Below are 24024 nucleotides of genomic sequence, written 5' to 3' on the forward strand. Positions count from 1 at the left end.
ATTAAAAAGGAAATCCACTGAATGGGAGTAATAAAATTTAAGCCTCCGCAACAGGGATTCAATAAAATGAATAACCTTGTTAAAAATTCCCTGGAACTGATCAATGTTTCTTCTACTGGTTTCCTTCTAAATGAGTAGAGTTCATTTTATTTGCGCAGATGAAGCTTTGTTGAGGGAGGCCCCGTGTGTGCTGGGTCAGTTTAGTCAGGTTGAGGTATCAACCTAGGAGAAGGGGAAGGTTGGCCTCAGCAGAATTATGAAGTTGGTCCATTCTCAATTTCTTTTTTGCTCCTTTCAGTTCTCTCTCCCCAGGAGAGTTCATGCTGCTCCTCTGAGCCACAATGGGGTGATCAGGGCCAACCCCTAAGCTGTGCTAGTTGTGTGTTGCACAGCTCTAGGAGAGACATTCCCGTTTGGACACTCAGTAATTCAGCACGACCAGCTCCCTTGCTAGAAAGAACAGTTCTCCATTCCCAGACCTTTCCTCATCTTTCCCAGTCTTCCATGGAAATCTACATGATATGTGTCAGATCTAACTCATACCCACATGGGCTAATAGGTCACTGCCCAGAAATTTCCTGAAGACCCACCCCTTAGCCTATGCAAATGAATTGAATACTAGAAAATTTTAGCACATGACTAAAAGAAGTCTGCCAAGTACACTCTTCAAATGGCATTGGATACCCCATTGGAGGAACCTATGGGTAGACTCAAACCTTCAACTTTTCAGTTAGCACCTGAGCCATTAACCATTCGCACTACCCAGGAACTCCAATATGTGACAAGCCTGGCATTAAAACTGCATTTTCTGTCAGATTCCAGTGTTCCTTTCACCTCCCATGCTTTTGCAGACCTAATGCAACACTTCACCACGTACGTCTGTATCCCCAGGCTGCATGGTTGGGGCAAACACACAAGACATACTCTCTGCTTTTACGCCGTCCCCTTCTCTCATAAAACACCTATGTTCTCTTGCCCAAGACACCCAGATAACAGCAAACACGGGTCATGAATGTTCTACCTTCACATCAGGCTAGGGGACTGCCATCTGGCCCAAGGTGAGGACAGAAATGCCGTTTCATCCAGAGCCACTACCAGGTACTTTATTGCCCTCCACAGATCCCACTGATGGATAATTACCTTACTTGACAAATAAACGAGTCGATTTGGTCATAAGCAAAAACTGTATCAGAACCAACACAGAAAGCCCAGGAGACTCCCAATTGTTTTGTGTGTGTAGTAACATTGGATATGAAATGTTGGATATGAAGGCCCAGAAGTGGATCCAGATTTTGTGGTCCAAGAAACTATTTTAAATCTTCTTTAAGAACAGAAAACTGTGAATGTGAATGCAAAATTAGGTACAGGGCAGTTACAAAGATGGAGATTAGATTAGTGATTGCCAGGGGTTAGGGACAGATGGGGAGAGAGTGGAGGCTGTGGTTAGAAAAGGACAGTACAATGGATCCTTGTGGAGATGGAGCTGTTCTGTATCTTGACTGTGGTGGTTAACACAGGCAACTTTACATGTGATACTGTTGCTTAGAAATAAACACACACACACCCAAATCAGTACATATAAAACTGATGAAATCTGAGTAAGATTAGTGGATTGTATCAATGTCAATTTTCTGGTTATGATATTGTGCTTATACTTTTGCCAGATGTTATCCTTGGCGAAACAGGGTAAAGGGTATATGAGATCTCTTTGTATCATTTCTTACAACAGCATGTGACTTTACAATTATGTCCAAAAAAAGTTTAATTTTTAAAAATTGGATAGAAGTAGAAACAGAACATCTGGGGCAAAAAAACTGGGTACAGGGCCTTGGAAGGGCTGGTGCTAGTGAGAGGCTTAGGTGCTTCACTGGCTTCCAGGTAATTGGGTCTCTGTCAAGGCTGAAAAGGCAGTAGCTCTACAGAAGATGAGGCAGAGAAGAGATGGGAAACCATTTCGAGACCTGTAATTGAATGTGCATACTTTCCAGGATTATCTGCTTTAATCCTCAGTAAAGTAGCTTGTCCCTAGGTAGTGCAAATGGTTTGCACTCGACTGTTAACCTAAAACTTGGCAATTCCAACCCACCCAGTGGTGTCACGAAAGAAAGTCCTGGCAATTTTCTTCTGTTAAGATTACAGGCAAGAAAACCCTATGGAAAAGTTCTGCTCTGTAACACATGGGGTCGCCATGAGGTGGAATTGATTTGACAGCACCCAACAACAACCACATCAAGGTAGCTTGCCTTAAAATAAGCATAAGATACTCACCCACATAAATAGGTTGACTCCACTCACTCCAGTGTCCCATTTCCCTGCACAGAGAGCCCACTGCTGCTCTCACTTGAACTGAATACTTAGAGATATCGTCAATTACCGAGATGAAGGAATTGATCATCATTTTTTCTATCTAAATGGGGAAAGATTAGCATTATAAGAATCTCTAGACACACATTTTACATTATGCCAATGATCAGAATGGGATGTCCTCTAACGGAAATATGACTCACTGTTCAGCGATCAATTTAAAATCAGTAAGACACATATTGATCTGTTTATTCTAGACTGTTTCAATACAGATGTGTTGACAGTCACCCTTCAGAGAAAAGCTATTCTGTGACCAAAACAGATACACTGGTCAATTGTAAGGCACAGATAGACTATCTGGGTGGGACTGAAGTTTCCAGACTGACAGACTGGAGTGGCAGTTAGCAGAGCATAGCATCCCCCTCACCTTGTCCCTCCATTTTTTCTAGTCATATTAACTAAAGAATATCACATGGTTCCCATCATATTCAGCACAGGTTGTAAACCACGGTCTGCAGGCCAAATCACGCCTACTGCCTGTTTTTATAGGGTCTGTAAGCTAAGAATGGTTTTTATGTTTTTAAATGGTTGGAAGAAAATCGAAAGAAGAATAATATTTCACGACACATGAAAATGGCATGGAATTCAAATTTCAGTGTCCACAATAAAGTATTATTGGAACACAACCATGCCCATTAATTTACATATTGTCTATAGCTGCTTTCCCTCTGCAATGGCGAAGTCGAGTAGTTGCAACAGAAACCAAAAAGCCTACAAAGTCTAAAATACTTCATATCTGGCCCCTTAAAAAAAAAATTTGCTGACCCCTGAGATACAGGAATGTCTCAAACAACCAGAAGCGGGGGAGTGGTGCAGGGGCAGCATGGGAAATGGAAAGAGCACAGACTTTGAATCTCAGAAGGGCAGGGTTGGAATCCTAGCTCTACTTCCAACTAACTGCATGACAAGTTCCTTGACCTCTCTGAGCTTCAGTTTTCCCATCTGTAAAACAGGACAACAATATCTAACCCATGGATTATTGAGCTAAACGAAAATACCATTGTAAGTCTCAAACTTAAGGATATATTAGGTTGAATCCTATGGAAAACTGCCAATATTCGATATTTTGATCTGCAAAAACAGCAATTTGGATGGTACAACTTAATAATATATGCTTAGTCAATGCTAGCTGGCCACAGATAACTTAGGATAAAATTGTCCAGCACTGAAGCAAGGATGTTTTCTCACAAATAGGCCCTTCTCCTCTATTCCCTGTACTGGCCAGTAGCACCACCATCCAGCCAACCCCCTGTATCCCAAACCAGGGATGTGTCCCTGACACCTGCATCTTACATACCTCCTGGGTGTGTGTCTCCCTCCTTTACTTATCCCCATCCCAGGGGCTCTTGTCATCTTTTGCTTGGGCTATTATAGTAGCCATTAACAGACATCCCTGTGTCCTCATGCCCCTCCTCACCCACATCCAGCTTTTGTACTTCTACCAAAATTGTTCCTTCAATTCTGAAGATGTGGTCATATTTCCCTATTGCTTAAAACCCTTCAATGGCTTTCATGCCTATGGCCATGGTTTTTCAAAAGGAAATCCATTTCTTTTTCTGACAAAATCTTACAAGTTCACTCTGGGAGAAGTTGGGGTGTATGGCCTAGAGTTATACCCATGTTGACCATTTGGCTCAAGGAATCATGCTCTCTTAGACCCCTGCCACTCACAGTACGGTAACCGGACTGGTAGAGGTCAGGAATGTGTATTACTGGTCTGTGGCAAGATAAGTACAGAAATTGAAACTACAATTTAGAAATGTTTCTAGCAATTTGACATCACCAGGACATCCAAGCACATGATCAGTGGGCTTGCATTTTACATGTCTTTGGTTATATTTCGTTTTTCTAACAAATCATTTTCATTATATTTTACAAAATTACCAATGCATAATGGATTAGATATTTAAACAAACCCAGTTCTTCACCACAGGCAGTTGGAGAAGCATTGGCTGGGAACGTCCTTCCCCTGTTCTCTAGCAAGGCAACTTTCTATTCATCCTTCAAGATTCTACACAATTCCACTCTATAGAGCCCCCCAACAGGCTGCTTTGCCCACGCCCTCCTTTGTGCCTCCATTGGTCTTTAATGTGGGAGAGCAACTCTGAGGCAGGTGGGCATGTCCACTAAACTGGGCCCCTCAATAGCAGAAACAGTATCTTATTTATCTTTATAGCTCCCAACTCTGGCCACAAAATAGCCAATTCATTAAATATTTGTTGAACGGAATTGAATTTGCTCTGCCTACTATCAGTAAGACATGAGTGTTGATGTCTAAGAGCCCTGAGTTTGAATCCTGACTTTTGTATTTTTTCTAGCTTTGTGACTCTGGGCAAGTTACTTAATCAGCCCTGTTTTTTAGTTTTCGGGACCTGTAAAATGGAAATGATAATTATATAATGGAATTACTGTGGGGGTGGAAAAAACTAATATAATAAAGTTTGACATATAGTTGGTGTTCAATAAATGCTGGCTGTCTTCTCAGTTCTTTTCCTCTTACACTTATTGTCCATTAGTGCTAATGGGTTTTTATCTGAATCCTTCACATTATTTCCACCCAAAAGTATGTCATTTCAAGAGAAAAGGCCAGTAATGTTTGGTTTATTTCCTTAACAACTAGGTAGATGTGCATTAACTTTGACCTTTTTAGTACCAAGCTGTAGCCAGAGCTGTCACTGAAGATTATTTTTTAAATGCTTCTAAGAGAATGCATATCATTGAACATTGACATGATCTGAAGAGTTACCTGAACATAATCCTTCCTTATGTTGTAAATCTTAACTTCATAATGAAAGCAGTGGATTGGAAATGCAGAAACTGGTTTCTCCCATTGGATAGAGAGACAAGTTCCTTCAATCTCTGCTGTGACATTCATTGGAGGATTTACTCGGTCTAGGTTAGATAATGAGAGATCAGGGTTTTTTGGGTTTTTTTGGAATCAGTGATAGCAACTGATCAATCCAATCCACCCACACTTCTCAATGAATTTCTAGGATATGATCATCTCTAGTATTTACCATCAGGTCTTAATCAACTGATCTCCAAGCCACAGGAAGTTGGTGGCCTCAAATACGACTCCTCTCTTGTAGTGCTGAAGAAAAAGAGATCCCTCCTGTAAACTTTAAGGATTCCTACTCTAAATGGAAAGGAGCAGTCTAATCCCATACTCCGTCAGCTCACTGAAAGACTCTACCATCCCTTTGTACTTCTGTGTTGGATGAGCCAAACCAGTTGTCATTGAGTTGACATCGACTCATGGCTACCCCATGTGTATCACAGTAAAACTGTATTCCATACCTAGGGTTTTCAGTGACTGATTTTTCAGAAGTAGGTCACCAGGCCTTTCTTCCAAGGCACCTGTGGGTGGACTGAAACCTCCAACCCTTCAGTTAGCAGTCAAGTGCATAAACAGTTTGTACCACCCAGGCACCCCATTGGATGAAGCTGAGGGTAAAATGACAATGGAAAGAAGATTGCCCTGGAGCTCCCACCAAGCCCTGCCTCTATTCTGCCAGCAGATGTACAGCCCTGGGCAAATCATTTCCCCTTTCTGGGCTTCAGTTTTTCTTTTATTTTGTTTTATGTGTCTTTTGTTTTGTTTTGGGGACAGAGTATGGAGCTTCGGTTGTCTCTTACATAAAAAGAATGGATTGGACTAAACTTGTCTTGTAACTCTAGTTCTTTCCTCTTAGATCTCAATTGATTTTCTTCATGGCCGGGTGAGGTGGGTGGAAATTACTGTGTTTCTACGTGGATGTTCTTGTCTTAGTTTATGTGACTTAGATCTCACAATTAATGGCTCATGGGAACAAGCCAAGAACAGTACCAACTGGCTCTACAGACGGAAAGGCACGAAGCAGAGCCAGTGGATACCGTTCTTGACTTGTTCCCATGAGCCATTAATTGTGAGATCTAAGTCACATAAACTAAGACAAGAACATCCACGTAGAAACACAGTAATTTCCACCCACCTCACCCGGCCATGAAGAAAATCAATCGAGATCTCAGAGGAAAGAACTACAGAGTTACAAGCAAAGACAAGTTTAGTCCAATCCATTCTTTTTATGTAAGAGACAACCGAAGCTCCATACTCCATCCCCAAAACAAAACAAAAAATGAAAGAGTTTATTTTAGTGAGCCTAGGAATTGGCCTCAAAAAAAAAAAAAAATCATTAAAAAAGTCAATTCCTTTGGTCTGTGCCAGGTTGCGTCCTTAGTCATATTAATATCATTATTTCCCAGATCTCCGTCAGCATTTTTTATTGCCTGTTTTCACAAAGGTGACATTTTTAGATTACCTAAGAAATACAGCATTGAAGAGAATTGCATAACCTCTTTTGTAAGTGTTATGATTCTTTAAATAAAGTTATACTCCATTTGATATAGATATTTCACGGACTAAATTATGTCCTTTAGATAATATTTTAGCATATTTATTGAAAACATATGCCATCACTGTTCTGAACATTATGTAATTATTAATGCCCCTGATTCTCACAAAAGTCCTATTGTTAGTTGTCATTGAGTCAATTCTGACTTATGGTGACCCCATGTGTTACAGAGAAGAACTTCTTCATAGGGTTTTCTTGGCTGTAGTCTTAATGGAAGCAGATTTCTAGTACTTTTCTTCTGTGGTACTTCTGGGAGGGTTCAAACCGCCAATCTTTAGGTTAGTGGTCAAGCACAAAGCAATTAGTCCCCATTTTTCAGATCAGAAGACTGAGGCAGAGCAGGATGACCAGCTTGTTTAAGGTTGCTTAGTAGTCAGTGGAAGAGTCAGGATTCAAGTCCAGGCAGCCTGGCTCCACAGCCCACACTAATAACCGTACCTCCCCTGCCCCGTCAAAGTCTCCAACGGTAATAACTGAGAATGTAATGTGCTCAGTTTCATTAATAGAAGATCTAGGATAAGGAAGAGCGTCCTCTGTTTTGAGAATTGAGCAGATCAAACCTTGGATAGAATGTTTAGATCTGAGACTCACACGGTGAGAGAGACATTCTAACTTGAGAGTGTCCAGAGGAGACAGGTCAGAATGCAGAAGGGGCATAAGGAGGGTGCGTGAGGAATCAGACGAAGTTTCGCTTGGGGAAGAGGAGGCTCAAGATGGAAAATATGGCAGCCTCTGGATAGCTGAGGGACCTTCTTGTGGGGAAAAGGTCAGAATTGTTTGAGGTAGTTCCACTAGACCAGTCGGAGCTGCTGCAAGATGAAATAGGCCCTGTTGAGCAGTGAGCTCACCTCCCCTGGTGCAGTAATTCTCAACTGGGGGTGATTTTGCCCTACCTTAAGGGATATTTGGAAATGTATGGAGACATGTTTGGTTGTCACAGCTGGGGGCTGCTGGCATCGAGTGGATAGAGGCCAAGGATACTGCTAAATATCCAGCAATGTACAGGACAGCCCCTTTCCCCTACAACTCAGAATTATCCAGCTAAAAATATTCATAGTGCTGAGACTGAGAAGAGTCCCTGCGTGGTGCAAACGGCTAAGCACACGCCTACTAACCAAAAGGTTGGCAGTTCAAATCCACAAGAGGCACTTCAGAAGAAAGACCTGGCAGTCTGCTTTCAACAGCCTGTTGGACAAACCTTATAGAGTGCAGTTCTGCTCTGCAGCACATGGGTTGCTAAGATTTGGAGTCAACTCAACAGCAACTGGCTTGGTTTGGTTTGATTGGTTGGAGGTTGAGAAAGCCTCCCCAGTGGTTTCCCAGCTTGAGCTAGATGGTCACTTAGCATCAGAGAAGTAGTTAAACTAGGTGATCTTTATAACCGCTACCAATGCAGATATTCTACGAGTTAGTTATTTTAACTTTGGGTAATTAAGTCTATCTTACCAATGGCATGAAGATCAAATAGTTGATCAAACGGTTTGATTGCAGCATGCCTGCTTGATCCATTCACATGCACCACAAGCCTGTCTCGCCCTTTGCTATTGATAAAAGTCCTTGGAAACCAGCATGCAGTATTCCTCTTCAGTGTGTCTTTGTTGTATTCTTGGCATTCTTCAGTCCAAGAGCCATACCTAAATTGGGACACTCGTAAGTTTTATAACGCTGGAGCAAACAACCCATTTGCATAAGTAAAAATAGGTACAAACCTATAGTAGAGGAAATACTGTGTATCCTCAGGGGCATCCTGGCCAACAAGCCAGGTGCAGCGAAGAGACACCTGGTATCGCCTCAAGTGCACATAATTATTTTCTACAGTGTTTGTGGTACAAGTTAAATTCGCAATTGAGGTTCCAGGAGACCCTAGATGGTCAAAAACAAAGCAAAATTGAACTTATTTTGTACTTCTTTCGACACTGCAGTGATTTTGAACATCTTAGCCATCATCAAAAAACCATCAGTCATCACCTACTACAGATAGAAACCTACTATTCGTCAAGGGCCAACTTGCTGGGGAAACAAAGGTAGAATTACAAAGCCCCACCTTCTGACCTCAAAGAGCTTTCCAGCTACTCTAGGGTAAGGGGGTTCTGTGTATGACATTCAGACATGAAAAGTTCAAGAACAGTACAACGTATTGTCATACAAAAAAAACCCAAAAACTCAAAGTTTGGTATCCAGCAACCTTGGTGTTCCAATGACACATTTGTCAGTAACTAGCTGTGAAACAATGACCCTTTACTAACTTTGGGTTCAGTTTTTCCGGCTGTAAACAAGAGGATTGGTCGAGGAAGGTTTCCAATGCCACTTTCTGTCTTAGACTGTAATGATCCTTGTGTAAAGTTGTATCCAAATGTTTCATGAAGAACAGAGATTGCTGCTCAGAAGGAAATTTGTTTTGCCAACACTGCAAAATAACACCATCCCTTTGGAGGCTCAAAGAATATTAGCATGTTAAAGCCCTTTTTAATATGCTAGGACATTAAGGAAACCTTCAGATTTTAAACATAACTTTGTTTCTCCCAGCATTTCCTGAGATTATTGGACTGGAAAGCCTTGATTTCATTTCAACCCCCCCTTGTCACCGTATTAGTGCTTGCCCTTCAGAACATTGTGGGAAACACAGGCCTGTGGTTGCTCAGAGGAGGGAAAAGCCTTTGAGCTGGGGGTCAGGGAGGACCACACCAAAGTGGGAGCAATTAGACTCGGTTTTGAAAGGTAGAAGGGTGTCTTTTTAACTTAGGTTGAGTTGGTTGTAAAATCATGCCAGAGGAGGAGGGAGAGGGTAATGGGAGGGATCCCCTGATGGAGCCGATAAGGGTAGCATTGTCAACAGAGAAGTTAGAGACAGAATAAAAATCAGCTAAAAGTTGATTTGCTTTGTATTATTACCATGCACTGCCAGTTATATAAAGTGTGTGTGTGTGTGTGTGTGTGTGTGTGTGTGTGTACCTGTCCATTCACTAAATGACTAGATGGTCCCTGCCCAAGTGCAGTTTAGAGTTCCTGAAGTCTGATTGTCTTGCAGTTACCCTCCAAAGAATTACTTGGTGTTAATTCAGTTTAGCTCAAGGTTGAAATAATTAATTTTTCATTAGTGTGAACCTGTACCGGAGTGCCCAGAGAACAATTAGAATTGCAAACATGTTATGCAGAAAAGTACATTACAGGTATAACTCAGTTATTCACTATAGAAAGAAGATAAATTGGTTTAATGAAAGGCACACACTGACCTGTATTTGTGATCTTGTGTCTACCTTGAATGAGTCTCTATACCTGGGATTAAGGTCATTGTGAACGAGCTGCTTTATGGTACAGACAACACGTTATAACACGAATATAAATGAGTAAATGGGAAGGCAATTCCGATGCTGTTCTCAGTTGCTGATACAATTCAGGAGGCAAGGTCTCCTCAGCCAGTTGTGACAAGAGAATGGTTTTAAAATCACCTATGGGCGAGATCAGGATCTGATGGCCTGCTTCTCCTCTTTTCCTTCCGTGGGTCTGTGTGCATGTATGGGTGTGTTTTCAAGTGTTTAATTGGAAGTATCACTGTTTCCAAGTATCAGAAATGCTAACATTCTGCTGGAGACCAATACAGAGATGGGATGTTACCCTCTTTCCTTATGGCAATTTGGTTGTTCAGTCTCTTAGCTTCTATGAACTCTCAGCAACATTTTCTTCCATTTGGTCTGAGAATTCAAAAAAAAAAAAAAAAAATCCACAAACAACTACAAGAAGGCATACTACATCGAAAGTATGCTATGACAGATGCTGTAAAGCATGAGACCTCGCCCTTGCACCCAAGCAGGATATACTATGGTTGGAATGGCAGTGTATAACTATGTTTGTTTTTGAAAGATAAACAATATAATGTTGTATGTGCTCAACGAGCAGCACAGTCAATGAATGAGCTCCTTTGGCATAGAGAAACAAGTTGGCATCAACTCTCACTCATGGTGACCCCATGTATGTCAGAGTAGATCTGTGTTTCATAGGGTTTCGAATGGCTAATTTTTCAGAAGTAGATCCTCAGGTCTTTCTTCCAAGGTGCCTCTAAACAAAACTCCTTGCCATTGAGTCAATTCCAACTCATAACAACCACATAGGACAGAGTAGAACAGGCCTATAGGGTTTCCAAGGCTGTAATCTTTACAGAAGCTGTCACATCTTTCTCTCTCTGAGCGGCTGGTGGGTTCGAACCACTGACCTTTTGGTTAGCAGGCACTCACTTAACCACTGTGCTACAGGGTTCCTTCTAACCCTTATACTAGTTGTGATCCCGTATGGGAATGGGTTTTCCTTTTTATGATAATTAGACAGTATTAGTGTAGGATGTGTATTAAGTCAATCTCTTGAGATATAAAAGAGCAGATTAGACATAGAGAAGCAGACAGATATCCAAGGCACAACAATTGGTCTCTACTCACCTGGAGCAACAGAGGAAGAAGGAGAGTCAGGTATAGGAGGAGGATATGGAATGTGTGGCTAATTGCCTCCGTGAACAACTGCCTCCTTTGCCATGAGACCAGACAACCTACATGGTGCCCAGCTACCCTGACTGAATATTTTGACCTAAAGTTTCTATAGAAGAATCCTGATCAAAAGGGGAAAAATGCAGAACAGAATTTCAGATGCTTATGGACTCCAGACTTCCTGGAGCCATGAAGGCTGAATGAACCCCTGAAAACTATTGCCCCGAGATAATCTTTAAACCTTAGACCAAAAATACCCCCTGAAGTCTTCTTAAAACCAAACAAGAGTTTATCTTAACTGGTAAAAAAAAAACCTTGAGCATTATGCTTTTTTAAGAACTATCTATATGGGTCAAATTGACAACAGCAACTGGAAATATTAGACAGGAACCTTAGGGGGCAATGAATTTATGTTACTGGGGGAGGAACAACTCAAGAAAAGAAGGGTGAGAATGGTTGCACAACTCAAAGAATGTAATTAATGTCACTAAATGGTACCTGTAGAAACTGTTGATTTGGTGTATGTTTGGCTGTGTATATTCTCAACAAAAACAACAAAATACATTTTTTTTTTTAATTATAAAAAAAGAAGCAGCCAGAGACTGGGGAAGACAGATGGCAAGTCACATAAAGATCGCTGAGGAACAGGACTTTGCTCCAGAGCTGACAGAGAAAGCCTTCCCCTAGAGCCAGCACCCTGAATTCAGACTTCTAGCCTCCTAGACTATGAGAAAATTTCTGTTTATTAAAGCCACCCCATCTCAGTCATCTAGTGCTGCTCTAACAGAAATACCACAAGTTTTAACAAAGAGAAATTTATTTTCTCACAGTCTAGGAGGCTAGAAGTCCAAATTCAGGGCATCAGCTCCAGGGGAAGGTTTTCTCTCTCTCTCAGCTCTGGAGGAATGTCCTCGTCATCATCAGTCTTCCCCCGGACTAGGAGCATCTCTGTGCAGGAACCTCAGGTCCAAAGGACACGCTCTGCTCCCGGTGCTTTTTTCTTGATGGTATGATGTCCCCCTGTCTCTCTGCTCACTTCTCTCTTTTATATCTCAAGAGATTGCCTCAGGATACAATCCAATCTTGTAGATTGAGTCCTGCCTTACTAACACAACTGCCACCCATCCTCCCTCACTGACATCATAGAGGCAGGATTTACAACACACAGGAAAATCACACAATACAAGGAATCATGGCCCAGCCAAATTGATACACACATTTTTGGGGGGACATAATTCAATCCATGACACACCCACATGTGGCGTTTCTGGTATAGCAGCACTAGATAACTAAGATAGGATTTTGGTATTAGGGAAGGATACTTGAGATGAACTGATGAAAAGAAGAAGGAGTTGTTTCTAATTTCCTATACCTGCAAAGTCCAAAATATAAGATTGGACTTTTAGAGGTCTACCTTACCTGGTGGATCTTTCATTTCTGCAGAAACCCAGCTGCTGGCAGGCAGTGAGTGTTCATTCCAAAAGATGGTCTGCACACTTGCTGAAAAGCCCTTATGAAGGATCGTTACACATTGGCTTTCAGTGTCCCTGGTTTCATACTAAAAATAAAACCCACAAGTCATGAAACATAAACGGGAAACAGCCTTATTGAGAGGACTGTTTTAAACAAGTATGCATTTTCTTCCACTTCTTAAATTATACATTAATAAAATGCAATGAAATAGTTTTGCTAGACAAAATTCATAATAAAACTATTAGAATAATATGGAGTCCCTGGGTGGTGTGAACAGTTAAGGCGCTTGGCTGCTAACCAAAGGTTGGAGGTTGGAGTCTACCTAGAGGTACCTCAGAAGAAAGGCCTGGTGATCTACTTCTGAAAAATCAGCCACTGAAAACACTATGGAGCACAGTTCTACTCTGACACATATGCAGTCACCACGAGTCAGAACCAATTTGACAACAATAGGTTAATAATATTACAATAATTCCTCAATGAGACAAGAATACATTCTTCTTATAAAAAACAAGCAAAATTTTATAATTAAGGTTCAAGCCCCCTTTGACTACCACCGCTAGTCCCAGCCCCTTCCCCAAAGGTACTTCTTTGACAGTAATTTCTCTAGAATACCATACTGACTGAAGAATGGTTAATACTAATCACTTCTCCTTTTGTTTAACTTTGTTGAGAACCTACTATGTACTGGGAACTTTAACATGAACCTGCAGTAAGCCTGAGGCTCTGAGAAGTGACTGGTTCAAGGTCACAAAGGCAGGAAGTGGCCGAACCAGGATTCAAACCAGGTCTCTCTGACACAATACCCTGCCCTCTTCTCATTGTACTCAGTTGTTCTATTCCATTCCTTTGACTACTTTAGAGGAAACTTAAAACCAAGGTTTAATCCACTGAACCTAAAGAGCTGTCAGATTTTCAACCCTGAGTGAAAGACTTGTCCCCAAGATAAAACGTTCTATGCTGTTTAATGCTCAACTCTCTGCTTGGCACTAGTCGACAGTTCACAGCTATTTCAACAGAGACACTGCTCTAAAAGGGACATAACAAAAGCCCTTGAGTAGCTTCTTGTTTTTTGAGAACTTAAAACGTTATTTTATAATGAAAATGCAGTCAACTTGAATATTTCCTTCAAATGAGGATTGCCGTTAGAATAAGCACTTACATCATCTTCTTGTGGTGCATTTATTCTCACCCTGTATCCGAGATTAACATTCCTTTGCTCTTGATGAGGATCTGGCTCCCAGCGTAAAAGAACTTGAGCCAAACCAGTGATCTTAATGGTGAAATTGACAGGTGGAAGAAGCACAACTGTGGATTAAAAAAAAAAAAAGAAGCAACACAGTATTCAATTGTACGTAGACAGGACTTTAAAAATATTTTGTTGTGCAGTATAGTATTTTATTATGGCTATTAAAATGTAAAGGAGCCCTGGTGGTGCAGCAGTTAATCACTGGGCTGCTAACTGAAAGGTCAGTGGTTCAAACCCACCAGCTGCTCCACATGAGAAAGGTGTGGCAGTCTGCTTCTGTGAAGATTACAGCTGTCCCATAGGGTCGCTATGAGTTGGAATTGACTCAGCCACACTGGGTTTGGTTTTTTTGGTTTATTAGAATGCAGGTTAAGTGCTCAGCTGCGAACTGAAACGTTGATGGTTTAAACCCACCTACTAGCTTCACCGGAGAAAGACCTGGTGATCTCCTATAAAAGATTAAACCCAAGCTAAACCCACTGCTGTTGAGTCAATTCCAACTCATAGTGACCACAACCTAGGAAACCCTACATAGGGCAGTTCTACTCCGTCATATGGTGCCGCTATGAGTGGAAATCGGCTCAGGCGCACCTAACAACAACATGAGAATGCGTACTACTGAAATTAATAATTTTGGAAAGAGATTCATAAAATTGTTTTTAAACTCATTTTTTAAACTCACCCAGGTGTTTATCTACAACATCTATATATTCTTTATTGAAATATGAACATTTTACTATATCATTATTCACTATAAAAGTAATTTTCAAACTGAAAGTCATTCATTAATGAGCTATGGTAATTTATTGTCTTATGAGCAGCAATTTTTTTGATGACATAGAAGAGAACAGAATAGAAAATACCAGGCTGCGTCAGACATAGTAAGAATAAGTACTCTTCCGTGAAACTCTAGTTTCCATTATCACACTTGCCACATAGAGCTTTGTCCATACTACACTGTTCAACATGGTAGCCACTGGCCACACGCAGCTTTTTAAATTTAATTAAAATCAAATCAAATATTCGTTACCTCTGTCACACTAGCCATATTTCAAGTACTGAAGAGTCACATATGGCTAGTGGCTATAGCAACAGGCAGTGCAGACACCGAGCATTTCTGTTATCATGGAAAGTTCTATTAGACAGCACTAGATAGGGACCATGTGACAGTTTTCCCTTCTTAACCTCTGTCATCACATCAAACCCACAGATCAACATGTTTCTGAACAGAAAATCATGGAATTTCTTATTCCTTTGTTCTAAGATCTTTTAACCCTTCCTTTGCATGGAAAGACCTTCCATATGTGGCCATGAGCTCCAGCTCATTCCATAGTGCCTATACACCTACACTTGGAATATGATTTCCACTACAGCATAAAAATGGCCTTTCTTTCAAATACACTTTCTTAAAATATAGCATTTTTACAGAGTTTTTATTCTGATAAGAATATTCTATCCTTTTAGAAACCTATATATAATTTCTTAATTGAGGATTTATTGAGGGGAAAATAGAGCTAGCCTTTTTATAATATATTTTTTTAAAAGGGACATCCTTGAATTGAATCAAAGCCCCTTACATTTTTTATCAGGAAGTAAGTCTGCTTGCAATATCACCGTGGCCCCAAAAAGAATCAGCAATGCAGCCGCCATGATGATCATGTCCTACAGAAATGAAAGATAAAAATCCAAATCATCTGTTGACATTTTTAAAGAAAAACTGACAGCTACTTTCTAATGTAACATGTAGTCATTTGGCCATTTAACAAGCATTTATGAAATATCTATTATTTCTAGAAAACAGATATGAATAAACCATGGATTTTGCCCTTGCAATGCAGAGCCGTAGCCAGAGGTGCAAAGTGAAATGTAAATAAATAACTACAGTCGGCCCTTCCTATCCGTGGATTCCTCGGATTCAACCAATGGCAGATCATTTGTTTGAGCATTGTTTGTCTGAGTCTCCTTAGTTCACTGTTTGTGTTGGGTGGACCCTTTTCTCCTTGTCATTATTCCCTGTACAATACAGTGTAACAGCTATTTACACAGAAGTTACATTGTATTATGTATTGTAAGTAATCTAGAGATGAGTTAAAGTATACGAACGATGTGCATACGTTATATGCAAATACTATGCCCTTTTATATAAGGGACTGGCGCATTTGAGGATTTTGGTATCCACTGGGGTCCTGGAACCACTCCCGCAGGACACTGAGGGACAGCTGTATAGCTGAGTATGGATGGCAACTGCTCCAATGAAGGTGTGGATGGGGCATAGGAGGAGCAAAAAGACTCCTGCATCTACTCCTCCAGGGTGCAATAGAGTTCTTGCCACTCACCAGAGGGGAAAGGCATTCCCAGTGGAATACAGTGTGTGTGAAGTTAGGAGAGAGGAAAGTAAATAGCGTTGTTGTTGTTAGGTGCCATCAAGTCAGGTTTTCAACTCAGAGCAACCCCATGTGACGCAGTAGAACTGCGCCATAGTGTTTTGTAGGCTGTGATCTTTACAGGCGCAGATCTTTCTCCAGAAGTAAGTAGTACACACTGCTGTTGAGTAGGTTCTGACTCACAGCAACCCCACAGGGTTTCCAAGGATGTAAATCTCTAGGCAAGCGGACTGCCACATTTTTCTCCGGAAGAGCTGCAGGTGGTTTTGAACTACTGACCTTTCCGGTAGCAGTTGAGCCCCCAGGGCTCCTTAAGTGGTAAAGGATTGATATTCAGCAGGCAATCAGAGCAGATCTTTGAAGAGTAACATTAAGTCGCAATCGACTGGGTGGCAACGTGCTTTTTTTTGTTTGTTTGTTTTTAGGATCCCTCCTGGTGCAGTGGTTAAGCATTTGGCTGCTAACTGAAAGGTTGGAGGTTTGAATCTACCACCTGCTCCACAGGAGAAAGACATGGCAGTCTGCTTCTGTAAAACATTTACAGCCTTGGAATCCCTGTGGGGCAGTTTTACTCTGTCCTATAGGGTCGCTGTGAGTTTGAATGGAGTTGATGGCAATGGGTTTGGTGTTTTTTGATTAGGCACAGTTAATAAAATTGAAAATTAACAACATTACCATTTTCATGGATGAGTATTTAAACACGAGCCAACAGGACAAGAAACTTACATCTGAAACAATTTGTAATGTGAGAAAGAGAAGCTCTGTATCACAAACCCAGAATAAACCTGTGGTACTTTGAGTTTGGGGGGCACTGGTGGTTCAGTGGTAGAATTCTTGCCTTCCATGAGGGAGACCCAGGTTTGATTCCTGGCCAATGCATTTCATGTGCCCCCACTAGCCATCTGTCACTGGAGGCTTACGTGTTCCTATGATGCTGAACAGGTTTCAGGGGAGCTCCCAGACGAAGACAGACTAGGAAGAAAGACTTGGCAATCTACTTCTGAAAAATCAGCCAGTGAAAACCCTATGAGTCGCAACAGTCCAATCCCATTGTGCATGGGGTTGCCATGAGTCAGGGGCTAACTCAATGGTGGCTAACAACGACACTTTGAGTTTGCGAGAGGCTAAATTTTTTGATGAACCCAAATGGGAACAGGCCACAAAAGATATTGAAAGCACAGATACAGACCTTGAGAAAATAGAACTCCCGACCTAAAACAATGGGAAGATGAAAATGAATTTAGAGAAGAAATGTCGAATAACTCAACGTGGCCGTGTGAAAACACTGATAAAACACAGTCTTCATCTGAGTTCATAAGGTAAGTTTCTGCATCTTGTTTTACATGTCAAAGAAGAGAGTTGAAAATCTCTTGCTGGGAATTGTAGGTTAGAAATGTTGGGTGTTTTCTTCTGCAAATTTTGAAAGTCATTTTTCACATGAACTTAACTTCAAAGATCAAATAATATGACTGGCTTCCATCATTTGTATGCTGTTCTCAATTTTACAAGGCAGTTCTTCCTACTGTCTCTCGTGTTCCTTCTAATGATTCAGTAACGGGTACATTACCCCGCTACTACCCAGTTTTATTATCCAATTTACAATGAAGAAAAGGAGTCTGAGAGGTCAAATCATTGTCTAAAGATCAAACCACTGGTAAGGAAAGGAACTTGGACACAGTCTCGGGTCTTCTGACAGTAAAACCTATATTCTGTCAACTCTGTGGTACTAATCTAAATGACTTACAATTTTCAGTGTTAAAATCTGTTAAAATGGCTTGGAATTTTCCAAATGTAGTTCTGGTAAAACTACAGAAGACAGATCCTGGCTAAAATGGATACCTTTAGAAAATAATATGAAATACTCTTAGTTCACAAGGTCGAGAAGGCAGAGTGTTGACATGTCGTGGGGTTGTTAACCAACGTCATAAAACAATATGTGTGTTGACTGTTTAATGAGAAACTATTTGTTCCGTAAACCTTCATCTAAAGTACAATAAAAAATATGTATTAAAAAAAAAAAAAACACCCTGGAGGGAAACATGAAAAAAAAATTCTCTTAGTTCATTATTACTCCTTAACTATGAAATTAATAAAATGCCACAACATTGGGGAAAGAAACAGTATACAAATCATTCAATTCCTTTTTCAAATAAACTAAGTATTGCTGATTGGAATTATAGCAGTTTTGATAAAAAATAATCTTGTTTCTTTCTCTATGATGATTCCACCTATATAGAAAAAGAATTTATAAAACAACAGCAATGACAACAAAAGTAGGTACTCTAATATATATATTTTTTAATTTTCTATGAGGGAAATTTTTAATGAGTTAAAGGGACAACATTAGTGATTTACTAAGCCTGAAAAGCAAAGATAAAAAAAACCCTTAAGCAACAACAGCAAAACAGCTTTCTCTTTAAGTTAGGAAGGTGGTATCTTTGAGATGTCAGTAAATATGCGAAATATACTCTAACTTTGCACAATTTTCATTAATAGGAATAATTCTAGGTCAGAAAAAAATTTAAAATTGATATTTCCTAGTGATTTTTACTGACTGGCAAAGGAAGTAGTATGTTATAACCATATTTGTAAAAATAATGAACATCTATTTATCATTTGCAATTAAATTGTTAAAGTAAATGATGAAACTGTTGAATATCTCATTGGGAGAATAACTGCATATTTTACTTAACCAAGCACTCTTCCCTAGAATTTGCCATGTATTCTGATTTGATAGCTGCTGAAAATAGAATTATTTTTCAAATTTAACCATTCAAAAGTTTTTTGGTTATTCATTTTTTAACATGAAACAGCTTTAATCTTTTTTTCACTTCTTACTGCAATATTTCCATTAAAAAAAGTGCTACCGTTAGTGTCTGAGGTCTTAGAAGTTTGTGAGCAGCCATCTAAGATAACTGCACTGGTCTCACCCTATCGGGAGCGAGGGAGAATGAAGAAAACTAAAGACACAGGGAAAGATCAGTCCAAAGGACTAATGGACCACAACCACCACAGCCTCCACCAGACTGAGTCCAGCACAACTAGATGGTACCTGGCTACCACCACTGACTGCTCTGACAGGGATCACAATAGAGGGTCCTGGACAGAGCTGAAGACAATGTAGAACAAAATTCTAACTCACAAAAAAAAGACCAGACTTACTGTCCTGACAGACTGGAGAAACCTCGAGAGTATGACCCTCAGACACCATTTTAGCTCAGTAATGAAGTCACTCCCTAGGTTTACCCTTCAGCCAAAGATTAGACAGGCCCATAAAACAAGAGGAGACTAAAGGGGCACACCAGCCCCTTTAGTGTGCCCCTGGGGCAAGGACGAGAAGGCAGGAGAGGACAGGAAAGCTGGTAATAGGGAACCCAAATTCGAGAATGGAAAATGTTGACATGTCGTGGGGTTGGTAACCAAGGTCGCAAAACAATATGTGTACTAATTATTTAGTGAGAAGCTAGTTTGTTTTGTAAACCTTCATCTAAAGTACAATACTAAATAAATAAATTAAAATGCTACCTTTGAAAGTAAATAAATTGTCCTACAGACAACACAAGAGACTCAAACAGGAGTTTGAAAGTAATGACATGTCTAAATATTACACAAAACAACAATTTTTTGTGAGCCAGATGAATTCCATACAAGTCTGCCTATTACTAGGACTTTAGCATTTGACCCTATGTTTTCTATGAATGTGTTTGCTCTCTGCTGTTTCCTGAACACACCTCTAACCTTGGCCCAAAACCGAAAAACCAAACCCCCTGCTGTCAAGTCGATTCTGACTCAGAGAGATCCTGTAGGACAGGTAGAAACGCCCCATAGGGTTTCCAAGGCTGTAATCATTACACAAGCAGACTGCCACATCTTTCTCCCACAGAGTGGATGGTGGGTTCAAACCACCGACCTTTTGCTTAGCAGACAAGCACTTAACCACCATGCCAGGGCTCCTTTAACCTAGGCCCACGACCCCTTAATACTTGTGATCCCCGGCACAGCAATCCCCTCAGCTGGAAAAACAAATCTCTTTGGGCCATCCTTTTACCCCAAAATTAATACACCGTTTATAGATGCCAAGTGGAAATATTTTATAGTCAAGAATAGAGCTACTTCCACTAACTTAAAAAATATTTATCAAAATGACAGTGTGTTCCTGTATCTCTTCTTCCCATAGCTACAGTTAACATCAAGAAGCAAACCATTCCATTGTGAAACAAAGATTCAATTTAAGCAGAGTGAAGCAAACACATGGTGTTTGATTACCAAAGGAGATCTTGAGCTACTTGCTTCACCAAGTCAATCAAAAAACTCCTCGAGTGCCCTTGTGGCTTCTGGTGTTATATTCTTTGAAATCTGGGAGAAGACAAGACACACTCTCTTGCACCCCAGATATCTTTAGCAAATTAGCTGGGTAAAGTTTTGACAATTGAGATGGATTTCCCCAAGTTTTCCAGAGAACTGGTCAAATTCTACTGAAGTTCAGACTCGTTAATAGAAATATTTTCACCTCTTTTTTCCTTCGAACTTATATTTCTGTCTGGGGAATTTGTTTTGTGTCCACAATTGTATCTGCAGCCCTGCTTTCAGAGGCGTTTTGAGTCTGCTGTGGTAACACCTAAGTCCAAACTCAAACCTCAGTGGACAGAAATTGAAAAGCGAGTAGGAGGATTCATGCTCTGTTAGACTCTCTGCACTCCGCTGCTCTTAAAAGTAAAGAGCTTGCTTTTTACTTCCTCTTTTTTCCTATACAGTGTAATCAGCAATAAAGCCTGTCTCTTAGGTGATGGGAAGTAAATAAACCAAGGGGTAAAATGCGAGATACATAGTTAGCTAGGTAAACAGCATTACACCAGATGAAAAACTATGTATACTCCTAAAAATATAAACGAGTAATAAAGGCCACTTACAATACACTGAAGTTTTCTTACTACTACTGAATTTTGAATGCATTTTCTGAAATAGTCCTAAAATATAACACAGGATTCCAAACATTGCCACAGACATGAAACACTCTGTCAGCTAGCTGGAAATAGTGCCACTGTCTCGGAAATTTGAAAAATGGGTGAATAAAGGGTTTTCTACAAATGTCCCAATAGTTAAGATCTTCCTGCTAACTACACATGGTGTGATTTGTCATCCCGCATCCATGCCCTCCACCTCTGGGCTTACCTGTGCACCGACGATCCTCCTATGTCTGACCAGTACTCAGTAGCAGAGGGTAAGGACCAGGTCCCGCTCATGTCTGCAGCCCCAGCACCTAGCACATTATCATGCTAAGTGTAGCTGCCCTGTATGGAATAAACGTGAATCGGTATATAATTCTTGACAAAGCCAGCTACGTTTGGTAAAACCTAGCAAAGGGACAACCTAAGTTAGGAGCACGGCAGGTTGGTGAGCGTGTAACAGCCCGGTCCGTTTGTCAGAAGGTATAATATGTTTGAAGGCTTGGCTTAAAAGTTCCCCAAACAGCATTGCAAGTAATGTAAACAAATGAGGTGATTTTTTGATTTTCAAAATTTTATTAGGTTTTGAAATGCAAACTTTTAACAAATACCTACATCGATTCATTTGTTTTTTAAAAGCTGTGAAAAAGGGCACAATTCTTTCACACAAAAGATAAATCATACCAGAAAATGAAAAGTTCAGTATGATAATTCATTAAATCAGGTATCAAGGATATAACTCCATACGGCTAGAGAAGCATAGTCACTTTTCACGTGCTTATGAATTTTAGGCTCAAGAGGTATAAGTGGTATCAGGATATCCTGATTTACTTCTCTTCCTTTATTTCTTCCTTTCTTCGGTCTAATCTCTCTGTCTCCCTTCTTTCCTTTCTTGCTTCCTTCCTTTTTTAATTTTCTTCCTACTTCCATTTTTGCTGTTGTTGTTCTGTTTCTTCTGTCTACATTGGAAATATTTTTTACTTTGCTTTGGGTAAATAATTAAAATTGTGAACATAAAACCAAGTGAGATATTTCAGCAAATTTTTATATATTTTCTATAAGATCAAAGCAATCTTGGAAATCCCAGAACCCTCAGGAGAAACGAAAAGCAGAATGTCTTCACTTTGATGCAATGCAATCAACTCCTTTTTTGTTGCTTCTTAATCTGTAGCTTAATTAACTCTGCAGCTTCCTAGCCAAGATATTTTGTTATAGTCTGTGTACTATTTTCTAACTCATATATTTTCCAAGAAATTTTGGCAGAGTATATGATCTCATTTTAATTCTATAAAGCATCTGGAACAGTGGAAAACAAGCATCTCATATAAGCATTAACAAAATCTATGGATGTCATTTTAATACGACTCACCTTGTCACAGATTTGCACATCTCAGTTAGTTTAACCAGAATGCAAGAATAGAATGCTATCACCAGAATCAATATCACCTGCTTGATACACATTTAATAGCACCATTACTAGTCCCCTCCCTGCTAATAACAGAGCTATAAGGGGTTTTGTTTCCCCTTTTTCGTTATTTAAGAATATATTTATAAATCATTATTTCTTTTCCTATTCCCCCCCTCCACCACCAGAGTAAAGAAATTATTAGGAAGTGGAACACAGGTTCTTGTTAGAGTAAATGTTACAGAAAAAAAACTGTTGTGTTCACTGTGTGGTGACTCAACCATTTGATCCCCACTTACTGAGAAGAGCAGTTACCACCGATCAGAAGCAGCAGCAGCAGAGGCTTTGGAAACAGCCTTATCTCTGGGTGCACTGTTTGACTGAGAGGCAGTTCTTCACCATTTCATCATCACAGCTGTAATGGTTACACAGTCACAGGCTGCTTCCTTTGCAATGGAATGGCAAGTCGACTTCGCTAAGCAAATATCGAGGAAGATTGCTAAGAGGGCAGTTAAGAACCAGCCTTAACTGAAACTCCCTGTGACTAAACTGCTGTCCAATGAAAGGATGGTTCTTGTCCGAGAGCCACTATCTGATAACTGTCTAATCTGCAATGTCACCCTCTCTCAGAGATGTTTTACTCTATTCAGAAGTTAGCAATGAACTTTTACTCCTTGGCGACAAGAGGATCGAGTTTTCTGCAAGCACTCGAAAGCATTACATTTCTGGTTTCTTCATGTGTGTAATTCAGCTGGAGTATTTATCTGTACCCGTCTCCTACCATGAGGGCAGTGGTGGTTCAGTGATAGACTCCTCGCCTTTTATGTGGGAAACCTGGGTTCAAGTCCCACTCAGTGCACCTCATGCGCAGCCACTACCCCTACCCATCTGTCAGTAATGGTTTGCATGTTGCTATGATGCTGAACAGGTTTCCGTAGAGCTTCCAGACTAAGAAAGACTAGGAAGAAAGGCCTGGAGAAGTACTTTAAAAAAATCAGTCAGTGAAAATCCTATGGATCACAACGGTTTGATCCTGCTGTACATGGGGCTGCCAGGAGTCAGGGGCCAACTTGAAGGCAGCTAACAATAAGAACATCATCACTTACTTCAGCAGCAGGCATGTGATTTGACAAGAAATGAGGTGTGAGGAATACACCTCTCCCTACATGCTGAATATTAGCAGCCCTCCTCAGCTTTAAGGAGCCCTGGCGGTGCAGTGGTTAAGGGCTCAGCTGCTAACCAAAAGGTGGGCCATTCCAGTCCACCAGCTTCTCTGCAGGAAAAAGATGTGGCAGTCTGCTTCTGTAAAGATTTACAGCCTTAGAAACCCTATGGGG

At 40.4% G+C, this 24024-nt stretch overlaps 1 protein-coding gene across 4 annotated transcripts in view; it reads right to left on the reverse strand.

Annotated features, from left to right (window-relative positions):
- Nucleotides 1–23174, reverse strand: part of IL5RA (interleukin 5 receptor subunit alpha) — a 48305-nt gene extending 25131 nt beyond the window's left edge. For 3 of the 4 annotated variants that reach the window (XR_002824778.1, XM_004368277.2, XM_023735358.1), the window contains exons 1-9: nucleotides 22987–23174; nucleotides 21509–21627; nucleotides 15530–15614; nucleotides 13866–14011; nucleotides 12650–12788; nucleotides 8465–8618; nucleotides 8202–8389; nucleotides 5111–5256; nucleotides 2269–2407 (exon numbers count right to left, since the gene is read on the reverse strand). Coding sequence is in view for 3 of the 4 variants with exons in the window: in XM_004368277.2 (XP_004368334.1) it covers nucleotides 2269–2407; nucleotides 5111–5256; nucleotides 8202–8389; nucleotides 8465–8618; nucleotides 12650–12788; nucleotides 13866–14011; nucleotides 15530–15611 (994 nt within the window). In the remaining variant the exon portion in view is untranslated. The remainder of the gene's footprint in view (nucleotides 1–2268; nucleotides 2408–5110; nucleotides 5257–8201; nucleotides 8390–8464; nucleotides 8619–12649; nucleotides 12789–13865; nucleotides 14012–15529; nucleotides 15615–21508; nucleotides 21628–22986) is intronic. The other variant, XM_023735458.1, reaches the window with a different exon arrangement.
- Between the last annotated feature and the right edge of the window lie 850 nt (nucleotides 23175–24024).

This window comes from Trichechus manatus, unplaced genomic scaffold (genome assembly GCF_000243295.1).
Source record: "Trichechus manatus latirostris isolate Lorelei unplaced genomic scaffold, TriManLat1.0 scaffold00001, whole genome shotgun sequence".
In the NCBI taxonomy this organism is placed as follows: domain Eukaryota; kingdom Metazoa; phylum Chordata; class Mammalia; order Sirenia; family Trichechidae; genus Trichechus; species Trichechus manatus.